This window comes from Ursus americanus, chromosome 30 (assembly GCF_024610735.1).
Source record: "Ursus americanus isolate L20-20 chromosome 30, mUrsAme1.1.p, whole genome shotgun sequence".
Lineage (NCBI taxonomy): Eukaryota > Metazoa > Chordata > Mammalia > Carnivora > Ursidae > Ursus > Ursus americanus.
This window is the reverse complement of record NC_142156.1, coordinates 31775880-31801858: the sequence shown is the minus strand read 5'-3', so window position 1 is coordinate 31801858 and position 25979 is coordinate 31775880. Positions and strand designations below refer to the sequence as shown.

The window sequence follows — 25979 nt, the reverse complement described above, 5'->3', positions numbered from 1 at the left end:
GTCTCACGGTTATAGAGGCTGGAAGTCTGAGGTTGAGGTGTTGTTGGCAAGGTCGGTTCCTTCTGCGGGCCGTAAGGGAGAATCTGTCCCAGGCTTCTGGTTTTTATTTTGTTTTGGGGGGTTTTGTTGTTGTTGTTGCTTGTTTTTTTAGTTTGTAGGTGTAGTTTGTGGTTTTCATGTTCATGTGACATTCTATCTGCTGGTCTGTCTCTAAATTTCCCTTTTCTAGGGCACCTGGGTGGCTCAGTTCGTTAAGCGTCTGACTCTTGGTTTTGGCTCAGGTCATGATCTTGGGGTTGTGAGATTGAGCCCTACACTGGGCTCTGTGCTTATTAGCAGAGTCTGCTCGAGATTCTTTCTCTCCCTCTGCCCTCCCCCTGCTTGTGCTCTCTCTAAATAAATAAATAAATAAAATCTTGAAAAAAAATAAATTTCCCTTTTCTATAAAGACACAATTGTATTGGATTGGGGCGAACTTGGCAAAGACCAGGTCTCCAAATAAGGTCATATTTAGATGTATTGGGGGTTAGGACTTCAATATGTAAATTTGGGCGAGACATAGTTCAGCCCATAACCCTGTACTACTTTCTTCTTTTTAAACCTGGCTGATCTTTAGTTTTTAGGGTTTGTTTTGGGGGGGGATTAACATAAAATTTACCATTTTAACTATTTTTAAGAGTATAATTCAGTACTCTTAGCTATGTTCACATTGTCGTGCAGCCATCACTACCACTTATCTCCAGAACTTTTTCTTCATCCCAAACAGAAACTCTACACCCTAAGCAGTGAGTACCCCCTGCCCTTCCCTCCCATCTGCTGACAGCTCTCAATCTATTTTCTGTCTCTATGAATGTGCCTATTCTAGGTACCACCTATGTCATGGACTGAATATTTGTGTTCCCCCCCAAATTCATATGTTGATTCCCTAACTTGCAGCATGATATTTGTAGGTGGGGCCTTTGGGAGACAGATCGTGAGGGCAGCCCTCCTGATGGGATTAGTGCCCTTGTAAGAAGAGACCGAGAGAGAGGCAGCACCCTCTTTCTTTGCACCCACCAAGACAAGGCCGTATGAGCAGACAGCAAGAATGCATCTGTCTGCAAGCCAGGAAGAGAACTTTTACCAGAACCCAGCCATGCTGGCACCTTGGTTGTTGACTTCCAGCTTCCAGAACTGTGAGAAAATAAATTTCTGTTGTTTTCATAGACTCAGTCTATGGTGTTTCGTTGAGGCAGCCCTAGCCAACTGATACATTCGTATCGGTGGAATCATGAGGTGTTTGTCTTTTCGTGACTGTCTTACTTCACTTGGCATAATCTCTTCAGGGTTCACCGGTGTGGTAGCATGTTGCAGGACTTCCTTTTTTCAAGGCTGAGTAATACGCCGTTGTCCACGTACGCCGCTGTTTGTTATCCAGCCGTCTGCCAGCGGACACTTGGGTTGCTTCTGCCTCTCCACCATTGGGAATGATGCTGCTATGAACGTGGGTGTACGTGTACCTCCTTTCCTAAGTCCCCCCAGGCTTCCTTCAGAAGGGGCAGTGCTGAGGTGGAGGTGGGGAAAGTGGGTGTTCCTCCTGCCCTCCTAAGCTCACCTCTGGTGGGCGCCTGCCTGTGGCCCAGCCCTGGTCTGGGCTCCATATGCTGACCACTGGAGCGGGGAAGCCCTTTTTTCTCACCGTCTTTTCTCTCTTGCTCTCCACGTTTCCTCCTCGAAGTGGGAATAGAATGGGGGGGGGGTGGTGTGCTCACAGTCATGCAGTGACCACATGCCTCACTTCCCACATTGCTCCCAGACCACGATTCTGCCTTGGTGCCATGAGCTCTTGAAGAGCTCTGCTCACCTCTCCTGCCTTGTCCCCTCCCACCCTCCATGACTCCTCTGGCCAGTTGCCTACAGCCAAGTCTTGGCCTTGGGTGCTAGAAACTCAGTCCCCTTTGCTCTCTCCATGTGAATCAGCTCAGTCTGGGCCTGTTCGTGGCATTTGATGTCGTGGTGACCATTCCCACTGAAACCAGGCCCTCAACCCATTCACCTGGAGGAACCATCACAGAAGCCTCCAGCTGGGTCCCTCCAGCCGCGTCCCACCTACAGTGCCACACCCAGATGTACTGCCAGACTATCACCTGCCCATGTTCCCAGGGGCCCCCTCTTGGTCCAGGCCTCTGTGACCCTTGATACCTCCTAAATCATGCCTTGGGTCCTTGGCCCAAAGCCCAAGGCTCTTCCCAGAATTACGCCTTCCTGCCACTTCTCGCCTCATTCCCAGCTTAACACCTTTCCCAGCCTTTCCTTGTTCATGAGCTCCCAGAAGCCCCACAGCTGGGTTGACCCAGCCCCCTGCGTGGGGCACCTCTGCAGCCCCTCTGCTGGCTGAAGGCCGAGTGGTTTCTTCCATCCCACACAGACCTTACCTCTGTGAAGCCCTTCAGGCTCTCTCCCGTAGCTGGCCACCTCTTCTCTGACCCCATGGCATCACTTTCCGGCCACGGGCTGCACCTGTATTAGTCTCCTGGGGCTGCGTAACAAATGGCCATAGACTCAGCGGCTTAAAGCAACAAATACGTGTTCTTCCACAGTTCTGGAGGCAGAAGTCTAAATCAAGGTGTATAGCAGGGCTATACTCTCTGGAGGCTCTAGGGGAGAATCCTTCATTGCCATTTCCATTTCCAGTTCCTGGTGGCCCCGTGCATTCCTTGGCTTGTGACCCTGTCATTTTAATCTCTGCCTCCAGCTTCACACAGCCTTCTCCTCTTCTATCTCTCATAAGGGTTCTTAGATTTAGGGTCCCTTGGATAATCCTGGGTGATCTTATCTCAGAGTCCTGAACTTAATTACATCTGTAAGGACTCTTTTACCAAAATAAGCTGCTTTCGTGCATTCCAGGTATTAGGATGTGGACGTATCTTTTGGGGGCCACCATTCAACCCACTGTAGTGTCCTTCCCGCCGTCATGTTCTGGGGGAGGGGAGAGCCAGTGTCTGCCTCTCTTACCTCATAAGGTCTTGGAGAGGTCACTTCCTTGGGGAGATGGTCTCTGCTGCCCTGCCTGAGGGTCTGACTGCCCCCCGTGGGTGGCTTTGCCATGGTGCACATGTCATGTGACTCCAGGGATTCTGCTGGCTCGCGGGGGCGGGATTGGGTCTGTGGTGCCTGCCGTCCTATACCCAGCACAGGGCCCAGCATGAAATATTAGTGTCATACGTCTTGGCTGAATGTTGAGTACTCACTGAATACATGAGCTTGATTGTCTGAGACCAAACCGCCTCCGAGAAATCTTTTTGAACCTTGTTGGAGAAACAAGGTGGTGCTAAGGAGTAATAATCCCATCATCAGTGGCTGAGGGCCGCAGCTTCGCGGCTGGTGTTGCAGCCTCTGCCTGCCCCGCCCTGGCGCCATCTGGTTCCAGCCCCAGCCCCAGAACAGAAGTGATCTTTCCATCCTGAGGATCGAGGAGCTTTAGGCACAGGTGGGTCCTTGAAGACAGAAGAAAATCTTTTTAACAGCCCTCTCATGCTGACTGGGGAGTCCTTGTCCGTGCACACTGGGGGTATTCAGTCTATTGCTGAAAGTCACCCGCAGCGTTGACCTTGTGGTGATTCAGTCTCCAGCCAGTTGGAGAGAATGCTCATTGGGAAGGGCCTGAGCCTGCTCAGCTCATGGCCTGAGCCTCAGCTCCAGGCAGCTCTAGAGCTCTGAACAAGGCTGAGCTCTCTTGGAGGAGACGGGCCAACTAATACAATAGCTCTTATGACTCTTCCACCCGGGGTTTGGTTGGCCCTTCCCAACTAGCATTTTGTGGCCTGTCGGGGAGACTTGATTAGCCCCGGGCCCTTCTTTGTGCCACAAGCTGGACTGGACCATGACCTCCCACTTCCACGCCAGCCTGGTGATGTCATTGTTGGGGTGGCAGGACCCTAGGGTGCTCTCTGTGCCCCTCCTTCTCCCACAGAACCCAGAGGCTCTGACAGCAGGCCTCTTGCCAGGGTGCAGTGGCCAGCTAGATGGGGGACATCTTGTTTGTAAAGAATTTCGACCCCCCTTGGTGTACATGCAAGAAGGGATAGCTGCCAGCTGAGGGTACAGGAGAAAGCAGAAAAACCACCCAAACTAACCAGATATCTTAGAAAGTAGAGCAGCCTCTCTCTGCCTGCGGGTGGCCCGGGGTTATGGTGCCAGGCAGTACTGACGTCTTTCCAGAATGATGTTCTTGGTCTTCAGGAAACAGCTGGATAATGGTCTGGGTCCCCTGTTTTAACAGAGGAAAACAGATCTTTTTTTTTTGAGGTGAAGTGACATAACATAAAACATTTCAAAGTGAACAGCTCCTCATTTAGTGTATTCAGTGTTGTGCAACCTCTGTTTAGTTCCTAAACACCTTCATCACCCCAGAAGGAAACCCCATCCTCATGAAGTGTCTACTTTCTGTCTCTATGGAGTTGTCTGTTCTGGACAGTTCCTATGAATGGAATCGACCATCTGTGGTCGTTATGATTGCCTTCTTCACTCAGCAGCGTGGCTTCGAGGTTTGTGCACGTGATAGCCTGTATCAGTACTTCATTCCTTTTGGAGACTCAATGATATCCCACTGTATAGAAAAGCCACAATTTATTTATCCATTCATCAGCTGATGGACATTTGGGTTGTTTTACCTTTTGGCTATTGTGAATAATGCTGCTTGAACATAGCTTGAATTTTCCCGGTTCCAGTTTTGCGTTGAACATCTGTTCTCACTCCTCTGGGTTATATGTCTCGGAGAGGAATCACTACATCATATGGTCATCAGGCTTGGCCTTTTAGAAATGTCCTCAGAAAGTGACCAGCTAGGCAGGTCACACAGCTGGACCCAGGCGTACTAGTCAGGCTCCACCCGTTCCTCTCTTGGAGACTCCTTTTCTTGTCTGAAAAATGAGCATCTGGAAGTTCCTGTCCATTAAGGGGTCAAGGTGAATTCAAGGAGATCAGCGCTGTGCCTTGCCCGGAGGAAGTGCCCAGCAAAAGGGTAGCAGGTATTTTGCAAAAATACCGGCTTGCTCTGGCACATTTGAGACTTTTCTACTGTTCGGGAAACTCACTTCCCTGAAGTACTACAGATATTCTCTGACTGCGCCCGGGGTTCTACCACATAAGAAGCCAGCGGAACCCAGGACCTGCAGCTAATCCTGCAGATAGAATCTGCTCCCAGTGCCCAGGGTGGTGGGAGGAGAGCTCGAGGCCCAGCATGAGCGTGGCGTCCAGAGCCAGCCTGGACCTGTGGAACCTGTGTGCCCTGCAGGGAGACCTGGCTCTTTCTGTCCCAGCCAGGGTTTTCTGAGCCTCTCCCGGTGGCACGATGCCTAGCTGGCCGGACACCCCTAAGGACGTGAGCTGCCATCTGGAAGTCACCAGCCCTGTGGCACCATTAGCACTGTGCTGACCCAGGAGAGGTGCAGGGCCCAGAGAGGGGGGGCGGGAGCAGGGAAAGCAGGACTTCTGCAGATAGGATGAGGTGAGGGGCTCAGTGCCTGCTTTTGCAGAAACCTGCCCACTGCAGCTGGCGAGCCACCGGAAAGAAGATGGTGTTTGAGCCTCTTTTAACCCGGTAAATAAATACGACCCAGCCCTTTGCTGACAGTGTAGACAGGGATAGGAGACCACCCTGCCTCGGTCTTAATATGTGATTGAGTTCCTCCCACCCCCACCCAAGTTCCCGGGGTCCCTTCTTCTTTTCTCTCAACCCTGGTCCTTTGTATGTGTTTATCAGAATCCCTCCCCTGGCCCTTTCCAGCTGTTTCTGTGTCTATTCTGGGAGGGGGGAGCTGGGAACATAACCTTTGTTCCTCCTGAGGATTTGCTCCAGGCGCTCATCTTGGGGTGCATTGGTCAGAGGGTGGGACAGGAGCTGGGTTCTGAGCCCCGCACCTCTGGCAGCAGCAAGACCACAGAAGCAAGATCGGAGGACCATCCAGGTACATTGGGTCCAGCAGGGCCTCCTCTGCTTGGCTGCAGCCAGGAGACCTGCGGCTGGCGGTCTGAGCTTGGTTCTACACCCATTTCCTGGGAGCTCTTGCAGCAGAGACCCCAGCAGGGCCTTGCAGAGGCCTTGTCATGGGATGCGTGCTTCTTGGCTCACAGACACAAAGATGGGGAAGGAGTGTCGAAGTTACTGGAGCTGTCTGAACCAAGGCTGGGCTTAGGGAGAGACAGGCTGTGGGGAGCGGCTAGAGGCCCGTGAGTGGCTGATAGGACTGAGGCTGGGCTAAAGGCATTTGGTACTTTGAAGGCAGATACGCTGTGGCCCTGTGAGGGCAGGGAGGACCGCCACTGCAGGGCTGTGGGCACGTGTGGTGCTGTTCTCCTGAGGGGTCCTGCCAGCCCTGGGTGTAACCTGTGATTACCAAATTCTTCTGGGCTGGCAGGAATCTCACCCAGTCTGGGTCAGGAAGATGTGGGTGGACAGGGAAGTGGCCTGGAAACGGTGATGTGTAAACTCTGAGAGTAGAGGGATAGCTGCTGGGAGCAGTGGCTGTGCCAGTTCGACTGGTCTGGCAGTGTGACAGACAGCCGGGCTCCTCTGAAGGCTGCACTTAGAGAGGATGAGTAGGGCCTTCCTTTCTTATCCTTGGTTATTAAACACACACACGGAGAATATAATGAAGCCTGGGTACCCACCACCCAGCCCGCTGTTATCGGCTCGGGGGGGCACACTGCTTGGAAGTTTTGATTCTATGCATATTTTCGTTGGGGCGGCAGGGTGCTGTTGGCGACGAAGGGGATGAAGGGAAGCTCCCCCGGGCCCTCGCAGCTCAGCTACCTAAGCATTGCCCCCGTCTGGGAGGGACCTTAGGGATGTGTGCGTGTGGTTTGTACTTAGTACATAACATAAAATGGAACATTTTAATCACTCGTAAGCATCCTGTTCAGTGGCTTTAAGCACATTCACACTGTTGTGCAGCTGTTAGCGCTGTCCCTCTCCAGAACTTTTTCACTTTCCCAGACTGAGACTCTGTACCCACAAAACAACAGCTCTCCATTCCCTCCCCCCCCAGCCCCTGGCAGCCACCATTCTACTGTCTCCATGAGTCGACTATTCCAGGTCCCTCCTGTAAGTGGACTCACAGTAAATTTGTCATTTTGTGACGGGCTTATTTCCCTTAGCATAATGTCCTCAAGGCTCATCTGTGTCGTGGCATGTGTCAGAACTGCCTTGCTTTTTAAGGATAACTAATATTCCATTGCATATCCATACCACATTTTGCTTATCCGTTCATCTGTCAATGGATACTTGAGTTGCTTCCACAGTTTGGCTATTGTGAATGATGTTGCTGGGAACGTGCGTTTGCAAATATCTGTTTGAGTCCCCGCTTTCAGTTCTTTTAAGTGTGTACTCAGACATGGAATTACTTGATCATACAGTAATTCTACATTGAATTTTTTAAGGGATTTTTTTTTTAAGATTTTATTTATTGAGAAAGGGAGAGAGAGAGTGCAAGTGAGTGAGCATGAGCTGCGGGAGAGGCAGAGAGAGAGAGAGGGAGAAGCAGGCTCCCCACCGAGCTGGGAGCCCGATGCGGGACTCGATCCCAGGACCCTGGGACCATGACCCGATCTGAAGGCAGATGCCCAACCAACTGAGCCACCCAGGCACCCGAGGAATTTTTTTTTTTTTTTAAACCGATGTTGTCCTTGAGGTGTGAGAAGGAGATGTATCTGGGCTGCCTGGGGCTCCTCCCACTTGGCAGGGGTGGGTGTGGCTGCCTTTTTTCCTTGCATCAGAGACTTGATTTTAGATTTGCAGAGTGCTGGGATTGTGGCTGCTAAACCGCCTTGCCTGGGGAGGAGGAGGTTTTCGATTTCACTGTGCACGTCCCTTTTCCACGCTAAGCCAGCCGCTGTCTGCCAGCTCTGAATGGGCCTCGCTCCCCCCCCCACACCCCAGCAGATTAGCTGCTCCGTAGATCAGCCCTCATTTCCCTGAGCCTCTTGTAGCTGTGGGATCGCAGGCCCACCCCCTCCGAAAACTATTTGGTTTCAGCTTTGGGTAGAACTTTGCAGGAAGCACCAGGCTTAACTTGGCCACCAAGTGCCCAGTTCTTCGAGGTAATGAGACCCAGAGAGGTTTTTCCACTGGGTAGTCCTGGTAGAAGAGGGGAGAGCAAGGCCCCTCTCCCACTTTGCTCTGGTTCTTGGGAAATGGCAGCTCCCAAAACCCCCCAGGAATATACTTTATGCTCCAGGAGGTGTGGGGACCCTAGGAGTGAAAGACTGCCATGTGAGAGGAAGACGGGTGCCTGTGTGCCGCTTGGATGGGGGACGAGGAAAGGAGGGCTTTCCTCCTCACCCTGTCACATTTGCATTGGAGTAGGCTGGGGGTTCTGGATTAGCTGGGACAATGGGCTGAAGCCTCTGGTGGAATGTAGCCCAGCAGTGACCAGCCATCCAGAACCCAGACTTAAAAGCGTTATTCCTTGGACAACAGTTTGGGGAGATGTGTCCGAGTGGGAAGCAGCTGGGTTTTGAGTTGCTCTGATCCTCATAATTACCCTGTTGAGTCTGTGGAACCTGGTTCCTCAGTCTCACCTGGTGGAGGTGAGGTGTCCACATCAGAGACAATGGTCTCACACAACCGTGGCCGGCAAACCTTTGCCAGGCACTTGGTTTTGCATGGAGTTTTAATAGGGATGTTGCTAAGCTAGCACTTTGTTTCGCGAATGTGAACTCTTGAAGTATTTGGAGTGAGCCCTGGGCCCCCGAGTCTGACCCTAAAGTTCTTACTTGGGGCATCACTTGGTATTAATTTGCCCTGGGACGTGAGCTCAGTGTAGTCACAGGCCAGGACGTCAGGTGGTGGAGCTCAGATTAAGGTGCTCTTCCAGGTGATGAATATGTTGGCTTCTTAAAACATTGTTATTTAAAAAAAAAAAAAAGAATAGTTCAAAGTTTCGTAGAGAAGCTGTGTGGACAGTGAAAATTCTGAGCTAATGTAAAAGCTGGGTGCAGAGGAGGAGTGGGGAGCAGAGGAAGGAAGCTGTTGAAGGAGGTGAGGTCAGGCGGTAGGCAGGGCATGGCTGGCTGACCTGCACAGCGATATAATGCTTTGGAACAGAGCCGGCCTCCATCCACTTAGTCTAGTGCACATGCCTGATTATAAAGTCAGGAGAATGGAGACACGACAGCGTAAGTGACCTGCACTAATTCCGACAGGTTGGGAGCAACCTGGACAGGACCAGAGCCTCACTTCTGGGAAACTGAGACCACAGCCCGTGGAAATTGACACCTGCCCCCTCGGAAGACAGGCCCTGGGTTGTAGAAATAAGAGTAAAGACCCCCGTGGCCCAGGGGGATCGTTCAGGCTCCCTGTGAAGAAGTGGTCTGGCAGCCAGTCTTCTGTTCAGGGCCCGGACTGCCTTTGGAAGCAGCTCCCATGAAGGGCAAGTTTTCAGTAGGGGCTGCTATGATACAAGGTTCATATCATGGATGTTGAGTGGACAGGAAGTCCTCTGTGTTCATTTTGGTTAAAAAAAAAAAAAACAACTGTGATTCCCCCAAAAGGAAGTGGAAGCTGGTCAGACCTGTTTTGGGGGTGGGGGATGGGGCTAGGGTTCTGTATGAACAGGGTTTGTTCTTTTTAATACATTGAAAGCCTCCCTGTCTGTCCTTAGGGATGCTGGGCAAGAGCTAGTTGAATGCCTGAGCAGATGTTTAGGAGAAGGAAACAGAACTTGGCCTTGGCCTCTGGACAGTACAAACCCCAGCAGGGCTGAGCATTGATAACCCGCATGGTGATGGTATCAGGAGCCCCCGAGGTAGCCCATGGATTAGGGAGACCAGGGGACCGCAGTACAGCTTGTTAGGAGACATGTTAACCTCTACTGGGGCCCTCCTCTGAACACACACAGCAACAGAGCTCGGCCTGGCCTTTGCAGTCCGCGCCTGTCTGCAGACAGTAGGAACACAGTGTGTGGGTCAGCAGGACAGCACGTTGCTGGATGCCAGCTCCCCTAGTGCAGTAGTGTCAGCCCTGCTTCCTGCTAGAACCCCCAGGAAGCCTTTGCAGCCACCAGGACCCAGACCTCCCTGAGTGTCTGATTGCGTGGGTCTCTCTTATTTTTGAAGCTCCCCAGGTGGCACTAACATGTTGCCAGGGCTAAGGACACCTGTGAGAGGACATGTGACCTGCAGGCCCCCAGACGTGGAGGAGGTGGGAGAGGTAGAGGTGTGAGGAAGCTGGGATTTGGGGGATGAGTTGCACCGGGCACTGGCAGCCCTCAGAGCCAGGTGTGTGAGCACCTGGTCACTCCAGCCACGGCACCTCTTGGCTGCTGAATGGAAAGAACTGGAAACAGTCCCCTTCTAGAATTGCTGGGTCGACTCTGGAAGACTGTGCCTGCCCGGCCTAGGTGGTAGGGGTGCCACCAATACCTGGAGCTTGAGCCCTAGACTGGGTATGCTTGGTGGCAGAAGTTGTTGGGAACTCGTAAATGAACACTGCAGAGGCCATTTGTGGTGGTGACGTTTGGACAGAGCTGGTTGCTGGTGAGTCATGGTGAAGGTGACGTAACCCAATCAAGATGACCTCTCGGAAATCCCATGAGCTGTGAAGGCGCCCTTTGGAAGGAGTTAAGAAGTGACCCTCACGCGAGGCTTGGAGAGGGCTGAGCCCTTGTGGGTTAATGTCTTGTGAGGATCCACTGAATTAGAACAGTTCTGAAAACAGAGCTACAGAAAGGCAGGTGAGGGACGCCCGGACGGCTCAGTTGGTTAAGCGTCTGCCTTAGGCTCGGGTCGTGATCCCAGGGTCCTGGGATCGAGCCCTGCGTCGGGCTCCCTGCTCAGTGGGGAGTCTGTTCTCCCTCTCCCTCTGCTGCTCATGCTCTCTCACTCTCTGTCTCAAATACATAAATAAAAATCTGAATGAAAGAAGAGAAAAGAAAAGGAAAAGAAAGGCAGGCGAAGGGATATGGGCTTTGTGATTTAGTTGGGGAGGAAGGGGCAACAGTCTTCAGGTGCCTTTAGGATGGAGGTGTTCTCTGTAACTAGATAGCCCTGAACAGCAGGGAGCGGCTGTGGTAGGCCATTCTGTCCTAACAGGGATACTCAGATTAGGATAAAGGTGGTCTGGGATTTTGCCAGACCAGATGGGAAGTGGGCTGAGAGTCAGCCGAGGGACCAGGGTGGAGTGAGGGGAAGGGACTACAGTGCCCTTTCCCTGGATTGGGTCTGGCAGGCCTGGGGCACTGCTCACGGTGCCCTGGGCTTGCGCTTGGATCAGCATCATCCCCATGGGCAGGTGCACAAGGACCATCCCTGATAGCAAGATGCTAGCATTTGGGGTCCATCTTTCTGTAGTGGCTCAGGCCCACTCCTAGGATGTGCCCCAGTGTCCTTGAAAGCCCAGTCTCATCCCGTCAGGGGAGTGTGCCACTCTTTTGGCCCCTACCTCGTCCTGTGGTCTTTGCTCAGCTGGTTGTAAAGGTGAGGTCAGCCTACCTGAGGTCCTTGTTCAACACCTTTGGGTGACAGCCATCATCATCCAAGTGCCTGCTGGGACGGGAGGGGTGTGGACTGTCCCAGGCAGGTGGCCCTGCATCCCTCTCTCCCTGTCTCTAACACAGCTGCTTCTCTACACACACAGATGCGTCGTTTGGAACACCACCTGGGTACGGCTGTGCTGCAGACCGGGCTGAAGAACAGCGCCGGCACCAGGACGGGCTGCCCTACATCGATGACTCGCCCTCCTCCTCGCCCCACCTTGGCAGCAAGGGCAGGGGTAGCCGGGACACACCGGCCTCGGGAGCCCTGGATTCCACCAAAGCGGTGAGTCCCAGGGTGGTAGGGCCAGGTGTGAAATAGGGCTTGGGCTTGGCTCTGGCCTGCTGTCCACTTCCTGAAGGCGCCCTGAAGCACATCCACTCTCTGAGGGGTAAGTAGCAAGTAGGTGATACCAGCAGCAACCAATGGTTGAAGTCACTAAACACACCTTCATTACCCATCTGGCACACCTGCTGGTCTGGAGACAGCCTCCTTGGTGCTTTGGGCAGGGAGCTGATGGAACTGTCAGCTGAGCGTGGAGGAGGCAGGCAGCACGTGCTGAGGCTGAGCATGCCCCCGCCGTCCTACCAGCATGACATGGTGGTGGTCCCAGCAGTGGTGCTGAGGGCCGGAGGAGGGGGGCAGTGTCTGGGCTTCTGTCCCTGCACTGCACTCAATGCACTTGCTCCTTTTTACCGAAAGGGGTGCTGCTGATGACTCCATGCATTTGACCAGGGTCTTTCCCTTGAGGTCTCATTGTCATTAACAATCCTGCTGTCACCTCCACTTTGGAGCATGACAAATACCTTCCCTCTTTTGCTTTTTTCTGGTGATGGTCCCTCCAGGTTTAAAAACAAGAGAAATCTGCTTTTCTCCCTTGTTGATAGGAGTGTCAGAAGCGATTCATTGGTAGGAGTGTCAGAAGCGTATCTTTTTGCTGCGGTTGCTTCTCTGCTGGGCTGGTGCCTTTGCTGTGGGACTGCTTCTTATTTATGCTTTTGTGATTTCTAAAGACCCTGGCACTGGGCAGACTTCTCATTCTGAAATGTGAGGATGGGAGGGGAAGCCCGTGTGTAACACATACACACATACTCGTGCAGCCTTTTTTTTTTTTTTTTTTAAGATTTTACTTACTTGACAGCTAGAGAGAGACAAAGGGCACAAATGGTGGGAGGGGCAGAGGGAGAGAGAGAAGCGGACTCCCCACTGCGCAGGGAGCCCAGTCCTGGGACCCTGAGATCATGACCTGAGCCCAAGGCAGACGCTTAACCGACTGAGCCACCCAGGCACCCCCCTCGTATTGCTTTTTATCCAACATCTGGTTTTGCTGTTTTACAGATGAGGAAACTGAGGCTCAGAGAGGTGAAGTTGCTTGCTCAGAGCCACACAGCTACCAGATTTGAAGCCTTCCTGAGTCCTCAGATGACACTCTTAACTACCCTTTCTCGGTGCACTCCCTTGCTTCTGCTTCGCAAGCATGATATGGTACACATGGGGATCTTTCCGGTCCTGAATAAGTAGGCTGAGTCCTGAACTTGGGACAGGGCTGCTCCAGGAGGCTGATCCGCCCACCCTGTGCCCCAGACCCCGTGCAGCTTGGCTGCCCACCCCCACCAGGCTCCTGCTCTCAGACCTCATCTACACTGACTTGGAGTTCTGCCCTCACCTTTTAGCCACAGTTCAGGGGCTTATCTGCTGTGGAGCAGATCCCAGGGCCTGCTCCCTTCTTGGGCCCCCCATGGGAGCCCATAGACATGTCTCACACATCCTTGCTTGCCAGAGATGGGGTCTCCAGTCCCAAGCACGCCACCTGGCCCAGAGTAGGTGTCAGGGAGTGTCTGGATAAGATGGGAATTTTTCCTTTCTTTTCTTTTTTATGGCACTCAAATACTCATAACGTAAAATTTGCCATCTTAACTATTTTGAAGTGTACAGTTCAGTGGTATGAAAGGCATTCATCCTTGTTGTGCGGCCATCAGCGCTGTCCGTCCCTCTCTTTATCTTGTGAATCTGAAAGTCTGCGCCTATTAACAGCTCCCACTCCCCCGCCCCCGGTCCCTGGCACCCACCATTCTACTTTCTTTTTTTCTTTTTTTTTTTTAAGATTTTATTTATTTATTTTGACAGAGAGAGACAGCCAGCGAGAGAGGGAACACAAGCAGGGGGAGTGGGAAAGGAAGAAGCAGGCTCATAGGAGGAGCCTGATGTGGGGCTCAATCCCAGAACTCCGGGATCACGCCCTGAGCCCAAGGCAGACGCTTAACGACTGCGCCACCCAGGCGCCCCCCACCATTCTACTTTCTGTCTCTATTAATCTGTGTCTTTTTTTTTTTTTTTAAGATTTTATTTATTTATTCGACAGAGATAGAGACAGCCAGCGAGAGAGGGAACACAAGCAGGGGGAGTGGGGGAGGAAGAAGCAGGCTCATAGCAGAGAAGCCTGATGTGGGGCTCGATCCCAGAACGCCGGGATCACGCCCTGAGCCGAAGGCAGACGCTTAACCGCTGTGCCACCCAGGCGCCCCTATTAATCTGCGTCTTTTTGCGACAGGCTCATTTCACCGAGTGTAATGTGCTCAAGAGTCATCCATATTGTAACCCATTACAGAACAATTCTCTTTTTAAGGCTGAATAATATTCCATTGTACATACAGACCACGTTTTGGTAATCCATTCGTCTGTTGGTAGATACGTGGATTGCCTCCACATTCTGGCTGTTAAGAATAACATGGCTGTGAACACAGGTGTACAAGTGTCTCTTCGAGACCCTGCTTTCAGTTCTTTTGTGTGAATACCCGGAAGTGGGATTGCTGGATCCTCTGGTAGCTCTGTTTTTCATTTTTTGAGGAACCTGCATACTGTTTTCCACAATGGCTGCCCCGGTTTATAGTCCCACCAACACCACACAAGAGTCATGGTTTCTCTACGTCCTTGCCAGAACTTGCTTTCTGTTTTTTTGGTAGTGGTTATCCTAAAGGGTGTGAGGTGGTTAAGATGGGAATTTGATTGGGAAAGGGCTGTGTAGCCTCGTTCTGGAAGCCCTCTGGTTAGGTACTTGGAGCCCTGGGGTGGGCGCCCTCCATTGCCCTGGACACGGACACAGCTTTGACTTCCTGGTTTCCCTGCCCGTGCAGTGCCCGGACAGTGAGACTGTCTTCTTTCATTTTTTATTTTTGGTTCAAAGAAGATAGCTGTCACTTTCTAGCACCCACAGGCAGCATGCTGGTGGAGGCCTGAGGTGCCCGATCCCAACCAGCTGGGTTCAGGGAATCCGCGCCCATCTTTCTCTACCCTCCCAGGGGATGCTCATGTCCCTCTACCGGGCTTGAGCTCTTAGGGCTGTGGAGCAATCAGGAGGACCCTTCTAGGGACTGTTTTTGGTGAACTCCTGGGTTACAGGTATGCTGCATGAACACCTGCCCCCGAGGGAAGGTAGGGAGTCAGCAGAGGCCAGGAACCCCCTTGCCTGGGGTGCTGTGGAAAAGGACCCAGGCTATACTGGGTGGGTCGTGGCGACCAGGGTTACCTATGACATTCTCCAGCCCTGGACTTTCTGAAGTGTCTGCCTGTCTTGACCAAGCCGTTTCCCCCTTGAGTGATGACTGTGTGATCCCAGATGGGGACAGAAGTTGCAGGAGAGGGCAGGCTGCCCCCCATGTAAGAGCCATCAGGCACACATCCTCTATCTCTTCATGGCCAGGTGGGGATATGTGTTAGCAAGCCCCTTGGGGTTGCTAGGAAGAAAAGCAGTTTCTATGCAGACCATTTTGATGACCAGTGCCTCTCTCACCTGGGAGGGCAAAGCTGGCATTACTGACCTGAGGGAAGGAAGGCAGTGTCATGGACACTCCTGGAAGCTATGGGCAGAGCTGTGGGCTAGCAAGTAACCTTCCTTCAGCAGTGTCAGGGAGAGGGGTGAGGGTCTGTCATCACCCCCAGCTGCGATCATGGGGCCAGGGGAGGCAGGGCCCGTGATCTGCCAGGTGAGCACGGTCAGTCCTTCCTGGGGTCCTCGAGAATCCCAACATCATCCTTCCTATTTGTTTATAAGGGGGAGCATTGAGGCACAGAGAGGGGAGCTGACATTGTCGAGCAGCCCCTGCCCACTGGGCTCCGGGAAAACACTGTGTAACTTTGCTCCCCACAGTGACCTGCCAAGCCCTGTCCCCAGGGTACCAGCAAGGGGTAGGCCCAGAAGCACTGAACCTCAGCAAGAAGAGGTTGATACGACCTCAGCCCACACTTCTCATATTCAGGGGCCCTTCAGCGAGTGGTGGAGCTGGACGGGCCCACCAGCCAGGGGCCTCTCGTGGGCGTATAGGGGCCGAGAAAGCAGATGCACACTTGGGTTCTGTTGCTTTGCAGAAGTGGCCTTGCCCACATGCTGCCTTGGCAGGGGTGCCCGTGGACCCTTTTTTGTTTGTTTTTTAGGAGGAAGCAAAAGTAAATGCACATGTTCAGTCACTCCTACTCAGAAGTCAATTTTGCATTTTTTTTTAAGGGAAGTAAATGCTAGTTCAGAAGTGTTTGAAGACACACAGACCTGCTTTATAATTTTGCTATTGGCCATCACCACATGGAGTATATCTGGTCAGCAGTTGCACTCATGGAACAGAAGTTGTAACTCTGACTTGAACTTTCATCTGAGCAACCACAGATTCATTCACCTGTGTGATTCAGTGGTTAGGGACGCTTTGATTGTGTAGGTGTCCGGGTGAGGCTCTGTATCAGGTGCAGCAGGATGAATGGTACCTGCACCCCTATGGCTCATCTTGGCCACATTGCCCAGCTTTGCTTGGGCATGACTTATATAGGGATAATGTTTGCTCGTGCTTGTCCTCCCTGCAGAGTTGGGGACAACAGGTGGTTGGTGCGACCCCCACCCGTACTCTTCCTCCTAAGAGCCCTCGCTGGGTGGTTTATCAATGGGGCAGGCACTAAGAATCGTACTGCCTGCCCTGCATGTTGGCACTCTCTCTTCAGAGGACTCTGGGTCTCCAGGAGCCCCCAAGCTCGGGTCCTTATGCAGAAGCCAGCCCCTGGCCCTCTGCTGGCTGGGCTCCAGGACAATGGCCAGCCCTATTGCCATTGAAGGCATGGCCCCTGCCCAGAGAGGAAGACAGCGTCCTTTGTCCAGCAGACTGGCTGCCAGCTCCCAGCTGAGAGCAGCCCACCCCTTCACAGTCGGGGTTCTATACCCTGATCACCCTGGCTCCCCCTGGTTGGGGCTGAGGGTAAAGAGTGTTCCCCAAATTTCTGCCCTGCCATCCATATTCCTGCCGCTCCGTTCTAGCTCCTGCCCTTGCGGGCCTGGTGGCAGTTCTGTTCACCTGGGTCCCTCTGTCAGCCTCTTCCCACTTGTCATGCCCAGTTTGTTTTTATCTGCTCTTTCGGCCTCAGGTCTGTGTCTGTTCCCTTCGCTGCCCCCCGCCCTCTCCCCAGCAGAAGCAGGAGGCCTGCCTTCCAGCTGGCTGCCTCCCTTTTCCAGTTGCCCTTCTCCTCTGGCTTCCTCTTTACCAAGATCTCCCTGCCATCATGGTCCTGACTGGATTCACATGCCCTTTCCAGAACTGGCACGTGTGCAAAGCAGAGTTATAAATAACCCTGGCCCCGGCCCTGCCCTTTGTTCCCTCATCTTCTGCGTTTCTTTCCCGCCCTCTCCTTTAAGATGCAGTTGGCTGGCTTCTGAGCCGTCCATGTCTGCCCCCAGCACCCAGCCCCATTCTGGGGCTCAGGAGACGATTCCTGGTCCACAGAGAGGTGTCCGCCCCCGTGTCTTCTCCCCAGCCCAGCACATTCCCCGGCCAGATGGTCCCCTGAGCTGGCCACGCCCTTCAGAACAGGGAGAGCTGGAGTTGGCGCCATCCTGCCTGCGCTCTTTTTCCTCGCAGCTTTCCAGGTTGTGTGGGTGGGAATGAGACGCACTGCCTCCCACATGAGCACCGGCATCTCGTGCTAGGTGGGGCTCCACCGCATCATCGCCCCCCCCCCCCCCCGCCTGGCGCTCACAGTGGCGGGATTGTTCCTCAGGACACAGCAGGGCTGGGTGGGTGGCCGCTGCTCCAGGAGCCTGCTGTGCCCTTCACCTTTACATCTTCCTTTGCTTGGGGCACAAATGGCACCTGGACATGGTGGGAAGCACATTCAGGGGCAGCTGAGAGCTGCTTCTCCAACACACTGCCACCACTCATGGTATGACCTCAGTGGGCTGAGATGAGAGGAGGTGTCAGGGTTTCATACCCTGCATGTCTGTGCACCGTGTGCCGCAGACTTGCTGACCATGGTGGCACTCCAGGCCCTGGAGCAGGCTAAGCTGACAGGTGTTTATCCTGGCACTGGCTTGTCAAACAGACAGCGGTTCCAGAAGGAGCACTCAGAACTTCGCAGAGATACAGCCAAAAGTAGGGCCAGGAGTTCTAGATCCATTCATTGGCTGGTTTGTTCATTCTGTCTTCACGGAGCACCTGTGTGTTCCAGGCGCTGTACCAGCGCAGGGAGTTTCAAGATCAGCATGTCCTGGAGCTTTCTGCCTGTGGAGCCATTGCATGGTGTGCTCTGGGGGGAGGGTGTTCCGTGTGGGGTGGAACCTGAGTGTTCTTTCCCTGGAGCGATGCTCAGCCATGATCATGGTAGCTTTCCCCTGCACGTTCACAAGTACACATACACATGTGGGCATGCACACGTGTACACGCATATGCACGCACCTAGCTCATGCTCACTAAGAGATTTCCAGAGCGAAGTGGTGGTTTGGGAAGACTTTCTGGATGGTCCCAGTGGGCAGTGAGGATGTGGTACAAGCCCCAGGGACCCAGAAAGCAGAAGCAGATGGGACACGAGGATCGGGCCTTCCTTCCCCAGTTTACACCCAGGCAGCTGATGCTCAGGGCAGGAGGGCAGTTGCCTAAGACCGTGGTGCTCGCCGGGCAGGCCTGGCTCCGTTGCCCTGTCCCCCAACTCCTGGCCATGGCTGCTTCCTGCTGAGCCAGCCATCTCTACCACAAAGTACCTCCCTTCTGCCAGTCCAGGGAAGTGGAAAGGGCAGCAGGGTCGGGGGCACATAGAGGGGCCATGTTGGGGTGTCCTGATTCTAGGCTCTGTGGAGACACCGTGAGGCCTGAGCTGGCTTTAGGTCCTTCCTGGAACCCAGTGGTTCTCCCGTAGGGGCAGTTTGGCCCCAGAGGACATGTAGCAACATCTTCAGACATGTGACTGTCCCAGCCAGGGGTAGGACGGGGTGTTGCTCCTGGCATCTGTTGGGTGGAGACCAGAAATGCTGCTCAACACCCTACAAGGCCCCCCAGGCATCCAAACGAGAATCCTCTAGCCCTAGATGTCAGCAGTGCTGAGGGCCAGGAGCCTGCCCCAGGTCAGTGATCTCCCCTGAGTGGTTTGGGAAAGTGGACCGCAGGGACAGCCCTCTGGTTCTACCCCCAAGGGCTGTCACAGTGTGGCTGCTCATGTTCACCCACAGGTGGGAAACCAGGTGGCAGAATGGGCAGGGGTGTTACATCACTTTCCATGGACTACAGTGGGGCCCGTTGGCACATGGGCGGGCCGTGGGCATGGCCAATCTCTGATACCGATTCCCTCACTGGTGGTCAGGTGGCAGGTGGGGGGAGTGGCCAGCAAGTCACACAGCAGATTTCACCGCCTTTGGCATCAGCATTTGTGTTAGTTTCCTGGGCAGCTGTAACAAAGTACCAGAGGGCGGGGGCTTGCCCTGACTGCCCAGCTTCACGCTGCCCATTTCCCATTGTCAGACCAAGGGTGGCCCTCGACTTTGGTGGATGACCCTCCAGAATTTACAGTGGCCATGAGCAAGTGGTTGACTTGGCGAGGCTCCTGTGCCTCCCTTGATTTCCACATGGAGCCTTCCCCAGGGGCTTGGCCTCAGGTTGATAATAAGCAGGCCTTCCTCTCTGAGAGGGCCCACCTCAGGCGTCATCCCCCGGGTCTGACCTTTGTCTGTTTCTCCTGCAGAGTGAGCTGGACTTGGAAAAGGGCTTGGAGATGAGGAAATGGGTCCTGTCTGGAATCCTGGCCAGCGAGGAGACTTACCTGAGCCACCTGGAGGCACTGCTGCTGGTGAGGAGGGGCTAGGGGCTGAGCCGGGCAGGGGCACTCTGCTCCCAGGTCCCAGGGCAGCAGTCAGAAGGCAGCCCACCCTCCCTGGAGGGTCACTTTACCTCTGTAGAAGCTGGACCTCCCCATGGGGTGGTGGACACTAGCGTAAGACAGGTGCCAAACCAAGCTGGCTTTAAATTTTTATTTTTAATGGAATTTAAAAAGAAAAGCATGTATGTCACATAACCGTGATTTTCTGTGGTCGTACCATGCACCTGAAAAATGGCGAGCCCTCTCATCTGTGCCACTCTCACCCGTCACCTGTGCTACCTCACCTGTGCCCTCTTCCAGCCCATGAAGCCTTTGAAGGCTGCTGCCACCACCTCTCAGCCAGTGCTGACAAGCCAGCAGATCGAGACCATCTTCTTCAAAGTGCCTGAGCTCTACGAGATCCACAAGGAGTTCTATGACGGGCTCTTCCCCCGCGTGCAGCAGTGGAGCCACCAGCAGCGAGTGGGTGATCTCTTCCAGAAGCTGGTGAGTGGCTCCGAACAGGTGCCTGGCAGCCTCCCAGGATTTTGCGTCTCTGCAGGGGTCAAGCTTCTCCCTTGACCTGCTGGTGTGTGTTGCCAGGGGCTCTGGGACACAGAGCCCTTATTTTAAGTAGGCTCCACACCCAGCGTGGGGCTTGAACTCATGACCCCAAGATCAAGGGTCACATGCTGTACTGACTGAGACAGCCAGGCGCCCCTGGTGATTTTTTTTTTAAGTGGCGTGAGGAGGAGAGACATAGTAAAAATCAGAGTAGTGGGAAAAGTACCCCTAGAGCCTGAAGGAGGGTCCGGGGGAGAGGGGACGAGCCATTATGTGGCCTTTAGCTCCTGCCAGCAGCTATTTTCAGAACCTGGAGTCATATTTAATGCTGACTTTGACAAGTGACACCTCATGCCTTATAGATAAGAATCAAGACTGGTTCTTGTGGGCAGGTGGTTTATGACTGCAGAGCGTGGACCCAGGCACAGCCTCGCAATGAGAGGTGGTCTGGCTCCCAAGTACAGGGGCCCATCGCACCTGAGCTGAGGCAGCCATATAGGGCAGGTCCTGTCCTCACCACTGGGGGGGGGGGGGGCGGGTAAGAAGATTGAGGAACTATGGGTCACTTGCTGGGACTGTAATACTGGCTTATTTCCAAAAGGAGTGCTTTTCCTGCTGCCTTCAGGTGCCATAAAACTGAAGGACGCAGGTGATGCTGACTGGATGACAGAGTAAGAATTTCTGAAAGGGCTGGTTGAGCCCATACTGACCAGGAATCTTTTCGGCAGAGGTGGCTGTGGGTCCTGGTTCAGGTCCCAGAGGCGGAAGCACCCTCTCAGGACAGAAGGGGCCCACCATGAAGGCAGGTCAGGGGCCTCTGTGGCCCTTTGCTGACCACAGGACCCAAGAGGAGGCAAAGATAACAGCTTTTAAAAAGTCAGCGGGACCAATAAAACCAAGCAATCAGATGAAGGAGTTTGGTAGACCCCTGGGCACTGGCCAGGCGACATCTGGGGCAGGGGTTGGCTCACAGTGCCTCTTTAACCGAGACATGGATCAGGTAAAACTTGTCCAAAAGGAGGAAACAGTTAAGGCACCTGCAGGAGGAAGGAGAAAACTCAGATGAGAGTTTTCTGGTCGACGTGTGTCTTCTAACGTGTGAGGTTCCAACGTGTGTGGAAAGGAGCCCCTGCCTCCTTTGCGGGTCTGAAGTGCGGAGCCAGTCAGTCTCTCCAGGTGCAGACTGTGGGAGGGGGCGGCTGGGCGGGAGAGCCCGGCAGCTGTCCTGGGAGTGTCACTGAAGGCAAGTGCCAGGCAGGCCGCTGTGATGGAGGTTTTACCTCTGAGGATCCCTAACCCGAGTCCTGAGTCCAGGTGGTCCAGGCCCCCTGGGCACATGCTTTTGCCCTGGAGTCTTCCCCTTCCCAAGGGAAACTAGACCTCCACTGGTAGAGGTGGCCCAAGGTCACAGGCCCCTTCCAGGTACACAGAGCACGGCCCCCTGGGCTTCCCAGACTCCCAGCTGGCCCAGACCCAGTCCTTGCCTTGGCTGGTGCCTGGGCTTGAGCGTTCCTCTCCAAGGTGTGGCCTTCCTGTTGGCAGTCCCCTCTCTCCACTGCCCTGGGCTGCAGACACCTTGGACTGTAGGCCGGAGCGAAGATGCAAGAAACACGTGGAACTTTTCACTTTTTTAAATTCAGATTCCTGCCGCGTGAGACCCTTCCTCTATGACCAGAAAGTAGGAGGCTGTGTTTGTGCAGCCCCCCCATCTCTGAACTGCCCGTCCCCCATTTCTCCCTGTGTGAAGTGTCAGCAAGTTTAAACCTAATAGATTTGGCTCAGCCTGCAGCCCTCCGGAGAATTGGAGAGCTGTGTTGTTGAGAAGATACTGCACCCAGCACTTTTCCCCAAATAACATGCCAACATCTCTCAGAAACTTCTCTTTCGAATTTCCATAGTCTGATGAACACCAGAATTTGGGAAATTTCCTCTGGTTTCCCCGGTGTCCTTGAGCTACCTTTGTGGGTCAGACGCCGCAGGGGACTAGTGAGGGAGGCGGGGCCATAGTGGGAAGCCGTGCCCCGGGGACCACGTGGAGAGTGTTCATGTGTGCCGCCCAGCTGGCTGCTGGGGCTCCCCCGTCCCTTTCTGACCAGCACAGCGAGGTCAGCCCAGTGTCACCCCAGCAGGCCCCCCAGCTGGGAAGGTCTTAGGACCAAAGGAGCCCATGATGCCTGGCCCCAGCCGTGGCACCTCCCCTTCCCCCAGGATTCGTGAGCTGCATCTGGTAGCTTGGGAAGCCTTGCCTCCCCTTCCTGTGGGAACGTGCAGGTTAAGTGCCGCTGCTCGGGGTCTGTTCCTGGCTCTAATTTTGTCAGGCTACTCTTTGGTTTTTCTAATCATTTCAGACTTCCAGAGAGGTGCAACAATAGTTCAAGAACTCCCATGTGCCAGAGCCACCAGTTGTAACACTTTGCCAAATTTGTTTTATCTTTTCCTCTCTCATTTATATATACGTGTGTGCACACGTGTGCACCTACAGAGACGCTGAATATTTTAAAAATAGCTTGCAGATATATCTGCCCTTTTACCCCAAATACCTCATTGTGTATTTGCTAAAAAGCAAAGACGAGCTCTTGCATAACCGCATAGTACAATGATCAAATTTAGGGCCTTTCACAGTGGTGAGGCACTGTTACTGAATACACAGTCCATATGCAAACTTGTCCCACGTTAGCCATCGTGTTCTTTTTTTTTTTTTTTTTTAGATTTATTTATTTGAGAGAGCACACGTGGGAGGGGCAGAGAGAGAACTGAGAGAGAATCTCAAGCAGACTCCACACTGAGCTCAGAGCCCGATGCGGGCCTTGATCTCACGACCCTGAGATCGCGGCCTGAGCCAAAATCAAGAGTCAGACGCTTAACAGACTGCACCACCCAGGCGCCCCCAGCATGTTCCTTGTAAGCCGCCTTCATTCTCTGATTCCGGATCCAATCCGAGGTCACCAGATGGACGCGGTTTTCACATCTCTTTAGTTTTCTTCAGTCTATACCAGTTCCTTGGCCTTCGCTTGTCTTCCACGGCCTTGACAGTTTTTTGGAGGGTACTGGCCAGTTTGGGCTTGTCTGATGTTTCCTCGGCAATAGATTCAGGCTCTGCATTTCTGGCGGAAACAAAATAAACCATAACAGTGGTGCTGTGTCCTCAGTGCCTCTTACCAGGAGGCTTGTGATCACCGATCCCATTAGTGGTCTGGCTCTGTTTTGGATTAGCAAAAAATGTGAGATTAGATTGCTTGGCACTTCTCAGAAGCCACGTGGAAGATGCGAGTTCCTTGGGGAAAAGGGAGAAGAAGTAATGGAAGGGGTTCTCCTCTCTTGGACCTCATATCAGTTTGCGAGGGCTGCTAGTCTGGGCGGCTTGAACAACAGAAATCTAATTCCTGACAGTTCTGGCGGCTGCAAGTCCAAGGTCAAGGTGCCAGCAGGGTTGGTCTCTCCTGAGGCCTCTCTCCTTGGCTCGCAGGTGGCTGCAGTCTCCCTGTGTCTTCACGTGGGTCCCTCTGTGGGTCTGTGTCCCTTATCTCTTACAAGAGCACCAGTCATACTGGATTAGGACCTGCCCTAACAACTTCATTTTAACTTCATCACCTCTTATGCCCTATCTCTAAATAGAGTCGCATTCTAAGGTGCTGGGAGTTAGGGTTTCAACATAGGAATTTCGAGGTGACGCATGTCAACAGTAATGTCCCCTCAGGGCTCCTGGCCGCATTATCTGAAGCAGCACCACCGCTTTCGCCCCTGCTCTGTTCTCAGACATCTGCTCTATTACGTGTTCGTTGACTTTATTGTGTACTCTGCTGCTGCTGGCCCCACTGTGTCTGAGTGACTTGCGGCTGTGGTGACAGTGCCTAAAGTGGTCTTCCTATGGGACTAGGCGTTCAGTGAGCAGCAGAGGAGGGAGGAAAGGAAGTGCTCTAGGTCTGACCATTGTCCCAGTTGGCATTTGGAGATACAGTGACTTGTCGGGGTGATCGGTGCAGTAGGGGCCAGGCGTGGCCCCCATGCAGCCTCCACAGGGAGCAGAGCCAGAGACCAGACTGTTGCCAAGGGCGCCTGGCTTACCCAGCATCTGGGATTATCATCTGAAGAAACATAAAATTCAATATACATGCAAATGCATGTAGAAATAAAATTCAGATTCAGCACAGAACAAACACCAGGATCAGCTAAAGCTTTAGGCTTCCAGCCCCTGGTCTGCTGCAGTGGAAAATCCTGGCTAGCGGGTCACTGGGGTCCTCTATTATCCTCCCCAGACCTGGCTCTGCTGGTACAGGATGAGGGCTGGTTTCCCCTTGGCTACCTCTGAAGGTGACCTGGGGCCCAGAGATGGTGGCGGCTGTGTGCTCACACACACACACACACACACACACACACACACACACCCATACCCATGGAAGCTGTCACTCAGTTGGGTGTCTGACCAGGAGGTTATGTGAAGAGACCCTCTATTAATACCTTTGGTTTGACAAAAGACAAGATGCCTCTGGCCTTGAAGCTGGCAGCCAGCACATATCCCACACACCAAGTGTGGAGTGTGATACCTAGACCCCCTTGTCAAGTTTGGGCTGGGCTCATGTCTAGATAGTGGGACCCCGTCTTGTCCAAGGGCAGCTGGATTGCATGACCTTATGTGTCTGAAGGGATCAGACAAGAGCGAGGCACTGTGGCCGCCCTAGGCCAGGGGCCGATCTCCCTGTCCACCATAGTCTCCTGCAGTCAGAATGAGAAGGTGCCACTCCATCCCACCTGTGTATATTCTTGTCTGCATTCATGGACAGCCTTGAATTTTAGCCACTGCTGGTGGCACTGTGTGTATGAATAGGGTGGGAGGAATCAGCAGTTGTGGAAGGGAGTCGTTACCTGCCTGGGGCTGTGAGTCACTTCTCAACTTGTCACTTGGAAGAGGGAAGCATGCTCAGTGCGTGGGGAGGGGAAGCAGGTGGGAGGTGACAGTGAGGAAGAGCTGAGGTGACTGCAGCTCTGTGCTGTCCGCTGCACCTGGGGTTTCTCCAGAGCTGTGCACAGAAGCCTGTTTCTCAGAAAGATGGGGAGCAACGGCACCTGTCCTGCACCTGTCCCACACTCTTTTCCTTCCTCCCTGCAGGCCAGCCAGCTGGGTGTGTACCGGGCCTTTGTAGACAACTACGGAGTTGCCATGGAAACGGCTGAGAAGTGCTGTCAGGCCAACACTCAGTTTGCAGAAATCTCTGAGGTACTCGTGACACTGTTCATACAGGTGCACCCCTCCACCTCCCCCAGGTGGGACGTGGGCCGGTCGTTGGTACATCATGACCCGGGAGAGCAAGGCGCACCAAACCGGGTTCTGGTTGTAAATCTCCACCCTGTTTCCAGATGCTTCTGGGTTGGCCTTGTCAGTCCTGTGCAGGGGACACAGGAGGGGCAGCGCCACAAGTGCCTTGCCTCCCCAAGGCCGGGGCCCAAGTCTGGGGCTCTGCCGAGTGCCCCAGACTGATGCTGTCTTGCACCATCTGTGTGCAGTATAAAGGAGTGTCCATAGTTCTGTCTGGTTAGCGGAGGTCTGGACCTGAGAGTCCTGGGCCGAGGAGGTACGTGGTCGCTAGAGAGAAGCCGGGGAGGGGTCTTGTGCTCTGTTCCTCCTCTAGCCTGCCGGGGACACTGAGCAGCTAGCACGTGGACCTGAAGAAAGCACCAGGCTGGAGCTCCTCCACACGGACTGAAACCTCGAGCCCCAGAGTGCTAGCATGAGGGGCCTCTGAAGAGCACCTCAGATACAGAGAGGACAAGCAGGCTGTCAGGGCCAGTGACCAGCCCTGGACCAGAGCCTA

At 53.6% G+C, this 25979-nt stretch overlaps 1 protein-coding gene across 1 annotated transcript in view; it reads left to right on the top strand.

The window, feature by feature from the left end:
* BCR (BCR activator of RhoGEF and GTPase) overlaps nt 1-25979 on the top strand; it is a 119611-nt gene that overhangs the window by 47966 nt on the left and 45666 nt on the right. The window contains exons 2-5 of the mRNA XM_045802470.2: nt 11615-11796; nt 19492-19596; nt 19927-20112; nt 25277-25384. Of these exons, the coding sequence (XP_045658426.2) occupies nt 11615-11796; nt 19492-19596; nt 19927-20112; nt 25277-25384 (581 nt within the window). The remainder of the gene's footprint in view (nt 1-11614; nt 11797-19491; nt 19597-19926; nt 20113-25276; nt 25385-25979) is intronic.